At 42.8% G+C, this 17,721-nt stretch overlaps 1 protein-coding gene and 1 long non-coding RNA gene across 2 annotated transcripts in view; one reads left to right on the top strand and one right to left on the bottom strand.

The window, feature by feature from the left end:
* The window catches only part of PRKCH (protein kinase C eta), a 204,397-nt gene extending 202,803 nt beyond the window's left edge, over nucleotides 1-1,594 (bottom strand). The window contains exon 1 of the mRNA XM_090270959.1: nucleotides 614-1,594. Coding sequence (XP_090127085.1) covers nucleotides 614-976 — 363 coding nt within the window. The 5' untranslated portion in view covers nucleotides 977-1,594. The remainder of the gene's footprint in view (nucleotides 1-613) is intronic.
* LOC150016876 (uncharacterized) lies at nucleotides 463-2,443 on the top strand. Its single transcript, XR_016509841.1, has 2 exons — nucleotides 463-844; nucleotides 2,048-2,443. It is a non-coding gene; the product is annotated as an uncharacterized LOC150016876 (long non-coding RNA).
* The last annotated feature ends 15,278 nt before the right edge of the window (nucleotides 2,444-17,721 follow it).

Raw genomic sequence — 17,721 nt, 5'->3', positions numbered from 1 at the left:
AAACCTCATCTCCTTGGAAAACTGTTCAACAATAAAACTTTGCCAACATGCAGACCCAGGTACTCCTATCCCTGCCAGCGTAGGTTATTATGTATCTCTGGGATGTAATGGATCTGCATGCTGAAACACGTGTGCAGGTCTGAGCCCGCTGCGCCAACACGTATCCATAAACACTATGAATAATACTTGCGAGAATGTATGGCTTTCCCCTAAGAAATATTTGAAGTACTTTACCCAAATCAAGTCATTTTCATATCGCATCTCCCTTCCCTTTCCTGCGTGCTAACCGTGTGCGGGGAGTTGGGGCGCCTCACCAAAAGTCTGGACAGACGGGGTGAGGGGGTGACTTTCCCCACCCAGGCTTCCCGTTAGTCCAAGCTGCCATCCCGAAAGGGGACCGTATCCAGGTTGGCTTCCTGGAGACACACCTGCGCCCTCACACACCCACCGCGGCCGCGTCAGCAGTGCCACGGCCACCTGGGCAAGGACCAAAGTCTGGAGAGAATTCCCTCCGCCGCGGAGGTAGGAAAGGCCGGACCCCCGCGACCTTTGACAAATGGGGAAGGTAGGTGGGGGTCAAGTGAACACAGCTAGGGGATCACAAGCTACTCACCCAGCCCTCAAAGGTGTCCGAGGCGCCGGCGGTGCGCAGCAGCTCATGGAATTGCAAGGTGCAGTTGGCCACGAAGTGGTCGTAGCCCAGGGGCGTCTCGTGGAATACCGCCAGCTCTAGGTGGCCGCCATCCGTGACGTTGGCGCAGAACTCTTCGTTGTACGTGGGTTTGTTGGTCTTCTGCTTGGTGCTGGTCTGACCCACGCGCACTTGGTCCACACTCACTGTCAGGTAGGGATCCAGCAGCTGGTAGCCCTTCTTGAAGAGCGAGTGGCGCAGGGACCAGCGGGTGGGTTGCAGCCCCACCGCCTCGCCGATGCGGACCCTCAAGTAGCCATTGAACTTCATGGTGTCGGACGACATGCCGGCGCCGCTGCCCCGGCCCAGAGGGGCCGCCCTGGCTTGCAGAGGGAGAGCCTGGGGTCCCTGCTCAGGCCAGCCCTCACGGCAACCGCAGGATTGGGGGCAGTTCCTGGGAAAAGCAGCGCCCAAGTCCCCCTCGCCGGGCCATTCTGCCTCCTGTGCGGGACCTTCTCCTCCCCTCCTTCCCTGCCTCCCTCCCTCGCGAGGTGGAAAGGAGGGGAGCCCGGCGCTGAGCTCGCAGCGGGCCGGGGGAGCCCGATCGTCCCTCTCGAGCGCGCGGCGCTTCCCGGAGTCTCGCACAGGACTCGCGCCTTCCCCAGAGCCGGGAGGCTCCTCACCCCGGAGAGCCAGAGCGACCCGTCCGGTTAGCTCCAGCCCCAAGCGTCTCTTGCCGCCGCCTCCTCCTTCTTCTCCTCCTGCCCCCGCCTCCGCGAACTCACGCTCTCCCCCACTCGGCGAGCTTTAAACCAGGAAGCAGCTGCCGCCGCATCCCTGGCAGGAGCCTCGCGGCGCCAGTCTCCAAGTCCTTCGAAACCCTGCGCGGGCTCCCGCGCCTTTCGAACCCCGGGGGCGTGGCGCGCGGCCCCGCCAGCACTGCCGAAGGCCAGTGGGCCGGCACACACCGCCGGGGAGCCCCGCGCCCGTCCGCTCGCTCGCCCTGCCCCGCGCGCGCTCCGTGCCGCGCGGGGTCGGTGCCCCGCCGGCTAGAGGCTGCCCCAGGTGAAGGCCGAAAAGGAAAGAGCTCGGGGCCTAGCGCGAGCAGACACCTGAGGCGGGGGAGACGGGCACGGGTCGGGCTGGCCGGGCTGGAAGGCGGGGAGGAGGAAGAGAAATAAAGGAACCCGAGAGGCGAGGTCGCTCGAGCCCTGCCTCCCACCCTGAAAGGTGGGCTGGCGACTCTGCCTGGCCATCTGGGAGAGGCCCTGGCTGGAGGTGGGCGTCCGGCGGGGAGTTTCCTTTTCCTAATCTTTACAGGGATGGCTCATCCTGGGGTTCAACTCGGGCCCATCCTGTTTGTGCGCCTTTCCTGCAGAGAGTAATTACAAGGTTTTTTTTTTTTTTTTTTAATAGGGCAGTAGTAATGATGGAAATCCTGTCTGCCTCCTTCCTCCGAGAGGTGTGTCTTGTTGCACAAAGAGCAGGAAAGGTTGGTTCTGAAGACAGACCTGACCTAGACGGAATAAGTCTCTTCCTTTACGGGGAGGTTTCTGTCCACCCAGCCCTACAGTACCGCAAAGACAGAAGACATTCACACGGGCTCTATCCCCGACACAGGTGCGCCGAAGAAATCGCCTCTTCAAAGAACAACCTGTGTTGTTGCTGTGTTTGCGAACCAGTGTTTCTTCCCACTCGTGGCCCCAACAGTTCTTGTCTACTCTGCTCTATTGCAAATCTTGCTCCCTGAGGGCCAGCCACAACCAATTTGTCTCACTAAAGCCTAGGCCATTCTGAAGACGCTTAATTATATTCTGTCTAGCTATTCAAATTCTCTTGGGAGCAGGTTGGTCTTTCTAGCTGCCTTCCCCCAGTGCCCTTCTGGAGCTCTCAAACTGAGTAGGTTCTCATAATTTCAAGCCAGTGAACGGAGACACACTATAGAATGAAAACAAGTGAGAACAATGGGCCGGTGGGGGAGGGCCTGTCTTAAAACACCAGAACTTCCTTAAGATAACAGGGCAGGGATGCAGCACATCACCTTAATGACACCTTAGCTTTGGGCAGGACTTGTAAAGCAAGTTCCCAAGCATCCAGGGAGCTTGGCTCTTGTGCTCCAAGGGAAGAGGTCAAGGAGAGAACTTAGGTCAACTCTGTCACCCTCACCTCCAAAGAGCAAGACTGTAGCTTTAAGAACCGCTGAAGGATTTGGTGCTGTTGGGCTTTGGCACTGAAAGAAGACAGCCCAGGAATGGTGAGCTGCTGCACAGCTGCCCTGGGTCAGGGGTTTGAGAGACAGGGATCTACCAGCACCAGACAGGTGGGCGGGCAGTGGAGACCCAGCGGTGAGCAGGACAGCCATAATGCCTGACCTCCTGGGGCTTACACTCCCACAGGAAGGAGAAACAACAAATAGGTCACACATGTGGGCAATGAAGAAAAAGCTTCCCATGCGATGGGGCAAAGGATCCTGTAAGGGCCCCTGACAAAGCACATAGAAGGTTCAGCTTATTCAGGGTTCCTGAGGTAGGGGACAGTTTGACCTGCTTGGGGAACAGGAAGGACTCCATGTGGCCAGAGCCAAGAAAGGTAATGGGACAGTGGTTGAAACAAGCCTGAAAATGTGGGTCAGGGTCCAAGACTGAGCAGACTGGTAAGTCATGGGAAAGTCTTTGGACATTATCTTTGGGCAACTTAAAGCCTCTGGAGGCTGTTAGGTGGCGCCAGGACAGGATGAGGATTGTGTTCTACAATGTCTCTCTAGGACGGTGTGGAAAATGGATTGGAAGGAACAAGCATGGGTGCGGGGAGACCAGTCAGGAGGCTGTTGCCAAAGTTCAGAGGAGAGAAGGTGGTGACTGGAACTTAGGTGGTGGTGATGGAGATGAAATTAGTATATGGATGTAAGAAGTGTTTGGGAAGTAGAATTGACAGGTCCTGGTGAGGGACTGCATGGAGGGAATGAGGAAGAGGGAAGTATCAAAGAAGACTTGTAGGAATCCAGCTTGAGCAACTGTGTGGATTGAGGAGCCATTAGAAATTAGGAAACAGGAAGAGCAGATCTGTGGAGGGAGAAGAAGAGTTCACTTCCAAACATGTCAAGTTTGATATATCTTTAATACATTTAAGTGGAACTCTAAAGTGGGCAATTGGCTATGTGGTTGTGAAGCTCAGAAGTACATTCTGAGCTAAAGACATCAATTGAGGAGCCATCAGTATACAGAGAGCAATGGGAGCTGGAACAGTGGATGAGACCCCTGTTAGAGGAAAAGAGAGGAAGAGAGTGAAGCATGAGAAAAGAAGGGGCCTAGAGAAGAGCTCTGCGGAAACTAACATTTATAGATGGAGGGGAGATAGGCAAGGGAGTTGAGAATGAGCAGCCAGGGAGGTGGGAGAAAAACCAGGATATGTGGTGTCCACTTTGAGGGCTGAAGCCTGTTTGGAGTAGGTTAGGGTGAAAAATAAGAAAGTGGAGAGAGTAGACAATCTCTAAGAGGTTTGGCTAGAATGCAGAGGAAGATGGAATCACTGGATGTAGGGCTTTTTTTAGTATGGCTGAGTAATACAAGAGAGGAGAGAGGGCATACAGTTTTGAGACTGCAGGAGGGAATTCCAGCTAAGGCACAGGTGAAGAAATGGGCCTTAATTTTAAAAAAGGAACATCTGTGTTTGTGGTTCTCAGCCTGCTGTCCAAAGCTGCCTCTATACAACCAGGGGCAGTGGTCACCAGTCACCAAGTTTCCAGATCTCCAGCTTCACAGCCCCAGTGGAATAAAGATTTCCTCTACCAGCATCCTTCTGTCAATCTGGGGGAAGGTTCTGATGGTCTCCAGGCTAAGTCATTAGTCATTAGGTGGCTCCTAGGGGACACTAGGCAGGTAGTAGACAGCACACAGTTCAAGATCTCTGTAGGAACAGTTTGCCAATGCATACCTCACCTGTGTTACAGCTTTTATTCAGAGCAGGTCCTGACTTTTAAGAAAGGCAAGAGAGCAAGAAGTTTCCTCTCTATATACATCCCCGTCTGTATATAATGCAGTATAGCAACTTGCATACTTGTATTGGCTGTTTTAAAATCTGTAGTATAATTTGTAGACTAGAGGGTTTTTTCCCTTAGCATTATTACTGTTTCTTGTTTTAGTGGCACCATAACTTTGATCTTCTCCATATACAATTCTAGCACAAATTTTAAATGCTTTTCTGATTGATTGAATCACTGCTATTTTTCTCATTTCTTTCTTTTTTAATTTTTTTATTTATTGATTTTTGAGAGAGAGGAAGAGAAAGGGGAAAGGAAGAGAGAAAAGCACCAGGTTCTTGTTCCATTTATTTATGCATTCATTGGTTGATTCTTGTATGTTCCATACCAGGGATCACACCCACAACCTTGGCACACTGGGACAATGCTCTAACCAACTGAACTATCGGCTATTTTTCTTATTTCTTAAAGAACATTTTATACAACCTCCATTCCACTTTAACATAGAATTAGATAATTTAGAGACTAACACAACCAGGTCAAAAATTACCCCATGTTACTATGATATGGCACAGCCTTTGGAGGACATTTGACAGCATACATCAAAAGCTTCAAAGTAAGAAATCAGTTCTTTGCCTGAAAAGGTCCAGCAATCGTGGAATGACTAAGTAAGTTATAGAATAGCAACTCAGTGAAATATTAAATAGTTGTTCAAATGGCACTGGCAAACAACATAGAAGAAAACAATAGTCAATAACATTTCAGAAATCTAGACTAAGATATATAAATATGCTATGCAGTACATAAAATATGTATACTGTAGGAGACTAAGGTTGGAATGCAACACAGGTAAATGAAAACAGGTCTTAAGAGTACTGGACTTACAGATAATAAGCATACTATCTAAAAGGGCTCTGAAGAGAAAATAATTCACATAAAGCATTTGATACATTGCCCAGCACATACTACATTTCAACTGTCATATTATCATTTATTGAGCATCCACCAGCACTGTAACAAGGCACTTGACTAATATTCTTTCACTTGATCCTCATGAGAACCATTGAGGTAAGTGTTATTATCTCTGTTTTACAAATGAGGCCACCAAGGGTCAGAAATGTTAAGTGAATTGGATCACTTAACTGAGATTTGACCCATTTTTTAAATGCATGCCTAAGCCCACCCCAGAGCGGTTCTAATGCATAGCAGGATAGCAAACTACTGCTATACACTGAGTTCAAGGAGGAAGATCGAGATTCTCAGCCAGCAGGAGAGAATGGAATGCAGGGCAGGAGGTATAAGTGTTCTTTATTTCTTAATATGCAAAGGTATGTATAATGGTATATGTATAAAGGTACATGTAATATGGCAAAGGGAAGCCACCATGTTCTATTTATAGATGTTCCAAAAAGAACAGAAGAAGGTAAGATTTCACAAATATATAAGCACTTCTCAGAATGGAAGACATTAGTCTCATAGTGAAAAGGACAATTAGGCAGAATGAGTAAAAACAACCTATGCCCCGACCCATCATTGTGATGTGTCTGAACACCCAGATAAAGGGAAGATCTTCAACAAGGACTTGGAGGAAGGAACAGAGGCAATTTCGAGGGTGGAAGGGATGTCAGGTGGGATCAGAGAAGTAAGGTCTTCAGGGAGCTGAAGGCTCCTGACACACCAGTCAGCGGGTCAATCAATGAACACCTCATAATGAGAGGGAGTGAGGGGAAGGAAGTCTGAAGGGGAGAAGTCCTAACAGGGTAGACAGAGTGGACAGGCAGAGCTTCTCACCCTTCCTCAGGCTTCCTCAAAAGAAGGTCTTTCAATGACCATTCATCTCAAAAGCCCACTTAAGACAGAGTCCAGGGATTGAGATGAGAACAGAGGAGCCAGTGTAAAAGTAATACCCCCATAAAAAGCAGTCAGGTACGTAACAGTTTGTACTGACAACTGCCCAGACGTAGCCTGGTGATTAAGAGCAACGATCCATAAAACATTTCTACCATTGTTTTCTAACAGGAAAATTGGGTGGCATTAAATGTTGTATATGTGTAAAGAGAACAACGCCAATCTTTACCATGACTTATTTTTTGACATAACTCATCTACTTGATTTGACTCATGTTAGAGTACTTTCATTTAAATCTTTTACATTACATAAATCCCTTTCTTAGCAGTAATGTGGCTACCTGGAAAACCTTACAGATATTCTATTAAGAAACAGATTCATAAATGTCCTCAGCCTGAATAACAGTTTCATGGATTTAAAAAAAAAAAAAAAAAAAAAGACATACCTCACATACAGTAAAAGATGAGATAAATAGTTTAGAAAGGCCAGGACTCATTGCCTTTAGTCATCCCAAACATGTCTTTGTATTCTGTAATAACAGCTTAAAATAGCACATCACCAAATGAGGCAAAAATACCTTTTCAAACTAAAATAGTTTATAATTCCTTATCTGAATGCAGAATTTGCTACAACTCCTCATTTTTAATATTTTTCTTGGCATTTTAAAATAGTGATACAATGATAGAAGCAAGTCAGTAGGGCTTAAAGTAGTAACAATTTTCTCTAAAGCTATCATTAATATAGCTAATGATTAGGTTGTTCCATTAACTTCTCTCATTTGGTTCTACTTCATTAATAAGCTGAGTGGTTGTTAACTACAAGTAGAAACCAAGTTATTAGATTTTATGGCTTGTGTAAGAAACCTGTGAGAGTAAAATGATTATTTTGCTCTAATAGCATCTTTCTCTCACCCTTTACTGGCTTTTCTCCACTTCTTGATGATGGCATTTTCTGGTTCACTCAGTGACCAATCTACTCAGTCATTCCATTCTGGTCACTGAGCATCACACACAGACTAAAGTCCTCTGGAATGGCCTTTAGGTCATTTGTAAAACCCTCTACACATTCTTTCAGCCTTTGAATTGAACAGTTTTATAAGAATAAAACTTAATACACAAAATGGTTTTCATCAATTCAAATGATCTCCCTATTAAGAGCATTTGGGCCTTCTAGGTTATGCTATTTCACAGCTGTATATAGGCTGGGGTGGGGCAGGGGAGCTCCAGTTTAAATAGAGTATCTTACTAGAATGTAGCCGTAACTATTGACTGTAGTAGCCATTATAGATTTTGCCAATATATTGTTAGTGAAAAAGCAGGCTATCAATCTGTAATTCAGCAGGATCCTCTTTGGTGTAAACCATGCATGTATAGGTTGTGCGTGTGTATAAATTTGCAAGTGTATATGCCTAAATGTGGGCAGTGGTTACCATAGGTCATAGATTATAGTGAAGAGTCTGACTAGTGTAGAGGTTGAAAATGGGATTCTGGAGCCAGACTGCCTCCACCCAAATCCTATCTCCCAAGCTGTGTGACGTTAGGCTCTACCTTTCTCTTACTGTGCCTCAGTTTTCTCACTTGTAAAATGGGTCACAGTGGGTTTTATAGAAGTTATTTGTAAAGCACTTGGGACAGTGCCTTACACATGGTGAGCAACTTTATAAATGTTTATTATTATGAGTGGCTTTTTCTTTTAATTTATTGGTAATTTGTGTGTTTTTTCTATAATGAAATTTTTAGCAATTTAGTAAAATTTTCTTAGCTAACTGCATACCAAGTTATAGATAAGTTTGACTTTAACCCTTTTAAATTGTAATCATTTCCTGTCCTCTTTCTGGTGAAACTTGAACGTTTTCTGATTCTTGGAAATGAAAAAGCAGTTTGGTCCCTGTTGCCAAGAGCTTATAGTTCATAATAAGGAAGCATAAAAAAAGACCTTTGTCCTTGAAATCCAAGTAATGAAATGTAAAATTTTCACATCAACCCTAATCATCTTTCTCATGCAAGGAAAAAAATTTAACTTTCTGCAAAACTGATCAAGACATATTCCTGCCTTAAAATCCCCCAAATTTCTTCCCCTTTTCCCTTTTTAGAACTCTGAATTGAGATATTTGTTTTGAACACAGAAAGTTAGCAAATGTTTGTCCTAGATACTAGAAGAACAAAGTAGGTAAATCAAGGTACTGCTTATTTGCCATACTAATTTAAGGAAGTGGAACTATGTGGTCAACTTAAACTCTAGAAGCCAACAAGTGATAAAAGGTCAATTCAGGCCTTCCCACCATGACCTTTGGAATAGAGTGGCAAGTTGGAAGGCCCAGAAATTGGTGTTTTTGACAAAGTTTAACAAGCCCAGGTGATTGCTCCGCACTCAGGTGGAAGAATTAGATGGGCATGAGCAGAGCAGGAATGATGGGCCAGATGCAGAGGTCACCAGGCTGGAGAGCCCTGGGTACCTGGCAAGGGGCAAAACTACAGCCCTTGCCTGACCACTCCCTTAAGTATTAACCCCTGGAGATGACATCTAGGCCTCAGCTGTGTCTCTGCTCCAGGCCCAGAGAAGCAGCAAAACCAGGCGGAGCAAATGGCTGACATCAGGACCAGCTGCAATAACTAATGACCCCCTATCCTGGTGCTGACAAATCAGTGGAAACCATGGCCCTGAGGAGACAGACCTGGAAAGCTGATGAATATTCTGTTGGATCCTCGCTCTGAGACCCTCTTGGCTCTAAATTCTTCTCTTAGCCAGAACTCAAGAACTGAGGTTGCTGAACCCAGGCTAACACCTGGTGCAGTTTTTCCACCGCTAACAACAGCATTCAAAGACATGGGTTTGCATTCTCCAAAATCGCTAGATGACCTCAGATAAGTCACACAATTGCACATAATTAAAGAGAAACGAACTTTAAAGCACATTGCAAAGTCCTACAACCTTGTATAAGTGCTATCTGTTCTGCCTCACACTGGGGCTCACTTTCCTTTACCCCCTACCTCATCCTTGCTGCCTTACACTCTGTGCCATGTGCCTGCCTCTCTTTTGTGAGGAATTGGTGCCCAAGACCAGGCACAGACCCACCACCATGCAGGGGCTCAAACTTGGCACCCATAGCAGAGACCCTTCAAATCAGAAGAACTGGCACATTCTTTTAGATCAAATACAGCCATTCAAATTGATATTCTAAATGGAGGAAAATTTGAAAAAATAACACCAATAACAAGAAAACAAAAGTGTGACCTAGTCAGTATAACAAACAAGGAGAAAATAAGTCATGGGCTAAATGGGCATGGAAATACACCACATACAGTACTAAGATGAAACTTGGGCTTCATGCAGGAGAAAGGAAACCAACAAAGGAATTTTACACATTTCCCCGAGTTGCTCATTTTTTTAAGAGTCCAAACAACTGAAATCAGGAAACACCTGTGCTTGTTAACATTAGTTAGGAAATGACTTTAAAAACTTGGACTCAGTTTGAGATAACTGATGGCAGGCAGTGATATCGTGCCAGCATCTATATTTCCATAGAAATACACGAGCTATTTCTCTTAATTTGGGTCCACTTTTCTCATAGCAATCAGAAACGCAATGCATTATACTTAGGGGGTAACTGTTATAGTTTTTAAGTTATAATTACCTGGCACTTAGCCACATGTTTATTTTTTGTTCCCATTTATAATTATTTAGTGATTGTTATAACCACCCAGAGATATGGCTATCATTATTTTGAGATGAAAATAAATGAATAGGATGAACATTTGAAGATGAAAGATAAAAAATACAGCATTGTAATGAGAAGATTAGTCAGAAAGTAAAAATTAAAATACAGAAAGGGTGAACCCTTTGATCTGGAAGATGAGCTAGAGAAGTTTAGACAAAAATCTTTATTTTACAGAGGATAAGTCAAAACCATAAATTAAGCATTTCCCAGGTAGTTTTTTACACATTTCCTGGGTCTTCAGAATGTGGGGCCAAGAGCTCCCCAGAGCAGGTTCTAGCCTCAAGTAAACTACTGACTCAACATGTCTTATCTCTAATCAATTTATATAAACAGCAGTATCATTTATATTGCTTTAATATGTTTTGTTAAACAGTAAAGTAAAACCCATAAATTATGGTATAGTCAATGATTTATATCAGCTGTCTTAGAAATAGAGTGTCAGGCAAATTTGTTTCTGGAATTTTCCTATGATGTTTCAGTTAAATTATAACCAGTGAAAAAGTTATTTTTGTTCTTTTTAAGAAAGTTACAAGTTGAATTTTGTGCCATGAACAACAAGGTTTGCACAGGTCATGTTATTGTCTTTTACTGTATTCCATTTTTAAAATAGAAGGATATTAGAACACACTTTGTTCTACCCAAATTTTGTTTTAAACTCTTGAAAAATTTATTTTCAATGTTTAATAAAGAATGTAATCAGTCTTACAGATATTAATGTTAATTATTAATCATTATGACTTAGAAATGTTAATTATTAAAATATAATAATTTCATTGGATTTCAAACTAATGATTATTGAGGACAGATTAAGAATACACAATAGTCATCAAGAACAGTAATCTGAGAAAGAGATAAAACAAAGATCTTCAAATTTTTAAAAAATGATTTTTTGTTTTAGTACTCTTTTGAGGTGTACACACTATACCAAAACATATGTGAGGATGTCAACTTCTAGTCATACAGAGTGACTAGTATAGGATGTGTCTTTCCACTGCAAATAGCTACACGTATTTGCGGTAACTGACTTCAGGCATTTGATAATAAACATTGTAGGACTGTGACCCTCAAGAGAAGGGAAACACAAGAGAGCTCCACGTCTTTTCAGCTTTCTCCCTGGGGACACCAACTGGACTATGAGGAAGTGGAATCCAAGGGAGTGTGGCATTCCTGCTGAGCTGAAGAGGTACACATAGACTTTAGAATGGCCATGGACCTGGGATTTGTAAGGCAGAGTATCAGGAAGGAAGGAACTGTGCAGAGGAAAGTGACAAAGAAGACTTCATGAGAGTGGTCCCCTAATAGCCCATGTGCAAGATGAGATTTTGTGAGGTCTGGTAGAGAATGGCTGCTATAAGTAAGAGAGCTGAGCCAAGGTACCATAGCTGTGCAGTGCTGGAAACACAATAATTTTGCCCAACCAAGGTGGAGAGACCGTACTAAGCAAATCATGCATTCAACTGAAACTCTGAAGAAGCCACACCTTAGGAATAAGTACCATGGCCCAGAGGAAGGGTCATCACTCAGAACTAAGGACAAAACTGAAATAAAACTACCCTAATAAAACAAAGCCTACCAAGATGAAGAGGATTTTCTAATAATTTAACAACCTCCTAAAGGAAACCTCAACACCCTTTGAAGGAAGATAATATTTACAAGCTAGACTCTCTCTAACTTCCTTATAACAACAATGAAGAATAATTTTTTATTTTTGGTTTGAATCCTTACCAAAGGATATGTTTTCATTGAATTTTAGAGAGTGGGGAAGGGAGAGAGACATCAACCAGTTGCCTCCCATACGCCCCCCAGTGGGGGATAGAACCTACAACCTGGGCATGTGCCCTGATTGGTGATCAAACCTACTCCAACCAACTGAGCTACCCTGCCAGAGCAGGAATAATTTTTTAAATATTGAACTTCTGAAGGAGCAGGAAAATGTGATTTGTCATCAAGAAAATAAACAGTCAATAGAAGCAGAATCCAAGGTGATCCAAATGTTGGAATTAGCACATAAGGTCCTTAAAACAACTATAATAAATATATTTAAGGATGCACAGGAAAAGATGAATATATTGAATAAACAGATGAGGAGTATCTGCAAAGAAATCAACCAAGTGGATATATTAGAAATAAAAGTAAATCTTTAAAATTATGTACATTTGGAGTCCTGCTAGGAAAGAAAGACAAAATGGGGCAGCATAAAATGTAAAACAATAAAAGCTGAAAATTGCTCTAATTTGGTAGAAAACACCAGCCTACATATTGAAGAGTCAAAAATGTCAAGAAGAAATTTTAAAAAACAAAACAAAAACTACACCTAGGTACCTCATAGTCATCATAGGCTAACAACCAAAGGTAAAGAGTAAATGTTGAAATTAGAGAAAAAAGTCAATGATATGCAAGGGAACAAAGCTCTGAGTGGATTTCTCACTAAAAACAATGGCATCCAGAACTTCCGGCCAAGATGGAGGCTTAGACGGACACGCTAGGTCTCCCTCTACGACTATAGAGGAATACAACTACTTCAAAACAAAGGATAACTAGAAATTCCAGAAAATAAAACTACACGGAAGTCCAACATATGAAGTTATAAACCAGCGGTGCCATTTGGGCAGGTAAGAGTTAAAGTGGGCAGCGCTGTTTGCGGTCGCACCCGGAGCGGCAGGCGGTGAGGAATCCGGGCTGCGCAAGCCCCTGGCGGTGCGCGACCCCGGCGAGGAATCCCGGCGGCCAAGCCCCTGGCGGTGCGCGACCCCGGCGCTGGGGAGAGCGGCGGGATCCCGGTCTCCTAGCTGAATAATTGTGTGAATCCATCTTGGACCCCCGCCCCCAAAGAAAGCGCCACAGGGCTGCGAAATAGGTCGCGGACAGGCAGGCGCCGGTTGCTAATTTGTGACGCGTACACAGGCACTGCCCCCGACAGCCAGCCCAAGAAAACAAAACGCATCTGTCAAAATGAGGCAGGCAACTTTAGAAATCCCGGTGACACAACTCACCAGGCAGCAGATAGAGAACCTGACAGATGAACAGATAAGAAACCTGTCAGAGGCTCAGTTCTGGGCCATTGTTATCAGGTGGCTTACAGAATTCACAAAAGAGCAGGAAAAAGATATGAAAGAAGCGAAAAACTTTCATAACGAAAGGAACAAAACAGCATACGAGACAGAAGGAAAGGAAATAAAATCCAGAGTTCATTTCAACAAACTGGAATATGGAGAAGGAACAAGCAGTCAACCAATGCAGCGAGAGGAAATGGGAAGCAACAATGAGAGGATCAGAAACCTCTGGGACAGCTATAAAAGACCCAACATAAGAATCATTGGTTTGCCAGAGAATGAGGAAGATGAACTAGAACTTGAAAAATTGAGTGAAAATATAATAAAGGAGAACTTCCCAGACTTGGGAAAGGGAATAGACCTGCAGGTCCAGGAAGCAAGGAGAGTTACCAAGAGACTGGACCCAGGGAGAACCACTCCAAGACACATTATAATCAAAATGTCAAAAATTAAAGATAAAGAGAGAATCTTAAAAGCAGCAAGAGAGAAGAAAAGAATTATGTACAAAGGGGTCCCAATTAGACTATCAGCTGACTTCTCAAGGGAAACCCTACAGGCAAGAAGAGACTGGCAAGAAATATTCAAAGTAATGAAAATCCAAAACCTACAACCACGAATACTCTATCCAGCGAAATTGTCATTCAGAATAGAAGGACAGAGAAAATGTTTCCAGGACAAAATAAAACTGAAAGAGTTCATTAGATCCAAACCACTGTTATATGAGATGTTAAAGGGACTGGTTTAAAAAAAAAACAGAAGCTAGGGAGATGAAACAAAGGCAAACTAAATAGGCAACGAGAGTGGAAGAGGAACTGTGGGTACGGGAAGCATATTGGGGGGAGGTCAACAGGGAGGGGGAATGGGGAAAGGGAGGGAGATGATATAGGAATTGGGGATCAAGGTAGGAGGGAATGGAATAGACGGAGAGAGGTTGGGAGGAACTGTATGCACAACTAATGGACATAATCTAAAAGGGGGGGACAACTGGAGGGAGGGGGGCCACCGGTTGGAGGGGAGCAGAGGGAAGGGAAATTGGCACAAATGTAATAATTTAATCAATAAAACACATTAAATCTGAAAAAAAAAAAAAAAAAAAACAATGGCATTCAAAAGAAATGGAATGTCATCACATCTCCAAAGTGCTGAAAGTGGTTAACTCAGAATTCTAACTGGAGTAAAAAACTAGCTTTCAAAAATAAAACAAAAAAGATATTTTCAGAAAAATGAATGTTGGGAGAATTCATTGCAAACTATAAGCAATAGTAATAGAAGAGCCTTTTAGAAATATGGGATATGAGAGCACGGGAAGCCTGAGCAACAGGAAGGAAGCACCAGAACACAGGGATACTAGAGGACAAATAGCACCAGAAATGGCAAATGGATATGGAAGAGTAAAGGACTATCTTTTTTCCTCTTCTCATAATTTATTTAAAAGACAGTTTAAAGACAAATATATTGGATTTTTAACTCATGTAGAAATAAATATATGACAACAATAACAAAAAGTGTAACCAAATGCAGACCTGGCTGCCCGCCGCAACAGAAAACAAGCTCATGTGACAGATGCTGGTGGGAAGGAAAGAGGTGTTTTCAGAAGCCAGCAATCTGAGAAAATGGGAGACTATTGACCCAGAGCTCATCTTAACATCTCAGCGCAGACAGAAGTTTTCATAAGGAGGGGGAGGGAAAACAGAACAAAGAGATCCAGGGGGGAGGGTGGAATAGTTCTCTATGTGCAGACCAGCACAGCGCATTCCAAAAAGGACCTGAAATTGGTCAAGCGATGGGCTGGTCTGCGTCATCCTGGTTTCACGTCATCCTGGTTTCACGGTTGAAGGTCAGCAGATCTTCCAGAGCTGAGATGACTGAAAGTCAGAGTCTGTATCTTTTGAAGTTAGTTCCTAGGATTCTTATATAAAAATGCTGTCACAGGAATGTCAAAAATAGTGACTTTTTAAATAATATTAATCTTCCAGGAACAAACTACTGCTATCTTTTAGGATGTATATTTCTTTATATATCAGTGGATTGAGCGTTGGCCTGCGAGCTAAGTGTCGCTGGTTCGATCTTCCAGTCAGGGCACATCAGAGAAGGAAAACTCTGACTCCAAAAAACCTCCGCTGCCTTGCGGCATACCTCTTCAAGGGAAAGGCTAAGGGAGTAAACCCCGACAGAAAATCCGGAGCCGGAGTCCCTAAGGCGGTTTGACGTTGTAGTCAACACTGGCAACTCCTGCGGCGCACCTGAAGCCAAGCTGTATTGACTCTGTCTTTCCCTTGGACCCTTCAGCTGCGAAGAGAGGAGGGGTCTGCTGCATGGGCAACAGCAGACCCTCCATATCACCCTGCCCAGGCTCTGTAGCTTCAGCTTCACTGGAGAGGACACTCCAGCGTCATTGCAAGATGTCGATTCAACACGGGAGGAGACAGATACCGTGTCACTCCTGAGTCGGACTGCACAGCCATTCTCGGCGGTGCAGATAGACTCTTAAGAAGCTACGCCATCGTCTCTCGAGACGGACGGCTGCCGACGACGACGACATATTAGTCAAGAGTCAGCATTTACAGAAACAATGTCAAAAGAATGGTGGGGTGGGTTACAATTCCCCACTGTTTCAACGGGATGAAGAGTTAATAAAATTATGGTATTATAAGCTTCTTATATTTTACATTAAGTGGTTCAATATAAATCTAAGTATATTGATAAGGATGTTATGTCCAATATACAGGGTGTGGCAAAAGGTTTACAGTTCAAATGGAAAAGAAGAATATAAGAATAAACTGTGTTTTGCCTACTCACAACTGTAAACCTACTTTTGCCACACCCTGTAAGATTCACTAACCACAGTGACTAAATTTAAATTTATATTTATTAAGATTAAATGTAATATAAAATTCAGTTCCTCCATTATATTAACCCCATTTTAAAAGTCTGAATAGCCAATAAAGCTAATGGCTCCCATATTGGAAAAGAACATGGAATAGTTCTATCACTAAAAAAAGTTTAGTTGGAGAATTTGAGCCACATATATGTAACTTAAAACCAATAGTGAAATAAACATAGATTCCCAAAAATGTTTTATTAGCCAAAACAAAGACAGGGAAGAAGGAAATGAGAAATAACAGATGGAACAAGTAGAAAACAAACTTAAATTCAACCATATTAATAATTACATTAAATATAAATAAACTGAACAATCCAGTGAAAAGGAAGCAGTTGCAAGGATGAATAAAAGCAAGCCTCAGCTATACAGTGTTTATTCAAGATTCATTTTAAAGACCCACATAAGTGGAAAGTAAAAGTAGGGAGAAATATAGACCAGGTAAATCTTAAAAAGCTGGTATTGAGTAACATTTATTAATGATAAATGGTCATTTCATTATTCATTAAAATAAAAAATTCTAAATGTCTACATGACTAAAAAGCTTCAAGTACAAGAAGCAACAATATTAAAAGGACAAATATACAATTTCATAGTCATAGTTGAAGATTTTAACACAACTCTTTGTAATTGATAGAATTAGCCAAAAAGTGAATAAGGATATAAATGACTTCAGCAACATTATCAACTGACATTTATATATTATCTGACCTAGTACCTACAGAATACACATTGTTTTCAAATACATATGGAATAGTTAATTTATTAGTCAAAGTTCTCTGGAGAAACAATCAATAGGATAGATGGATGGATAGAGTGATGGGTGGATGGATGAATGGATGTTAGATAGATAGATAGACTTAAAAGGGAGTTCTTTGGAAAGGTACCTCACAGGGTAATCATAAATTCCTAACTAGGCAGGTCATGGTAGTTGGTCATGCCCCCGGCCTATGACTTCAGTGAAAGTTCTTAAACCAGCACACAATCTTGTTAACTATCCTGTAATCCAGTCCCTGCCTTGTTTCTCCCACCTCGTGTTACCTTCCTATGTCCCCTCCTTAATTTCAAATGCATGAAAGAAGCTGCAAAACTGTCATTCTCTGGAGCATCTGACATCTTGTTTCCTGACATATGCCATTGGTTTGGCTCAAATAAACTCTTATAAGAATTATCTACAGATTTGGACATATCTCAGATAGATAGATAGACAGACAGATAGACAGATGATACAGATTTTAGTATAAGGCATTGGTTCATGTGATTATGGGGGCTAAGGAGTCTCATGATCTGCTGCCTACAAGATGGAGACCCAAAAAGCCAGTACAGTAGTCCCTCTATATCGCAGTTCACTTATCGTGGCCTCACTGTATCATGGGATTTTTTAAAATATTATATTTAATTATTTATTGTGGATCTTTCACTGTATTGCGGGATTTTGTGGTATTGTATATGTATGTTGTTAAAGTTACATAGGTTTAAGAGTGTAAATATGTTTAAGCACATAAGTAGTGTTTGTAAAGTGTGGAAAAGGTTAATAAGGGACTGGGAATGGTTTATAAGTGCGTGGCAAGGGTTTATAAAGCTTTAAAATATATGTACATACTAAAATAA

The sequence above is a fragment of the Furipterus horrens genome, unplaced genomic scaffold (assembly GCF_987537825.1).
Source record: "Furipterus horrens unplaced genomic scaffold, mFurHor1.1.pri manual_scaffold_3, whole genome shotgun sequence".
NCBI lineage: Eukaryota > Metazoa > Chordata > Mammalia > Chiroptera > Furipteridae > Furipterus > Furipterus horrens.
The sequence above is the reverse complement of the archived record's forward strand: the minus strand, read 5'-3'. Positions and strand labels throughout refer to the sequence as shown.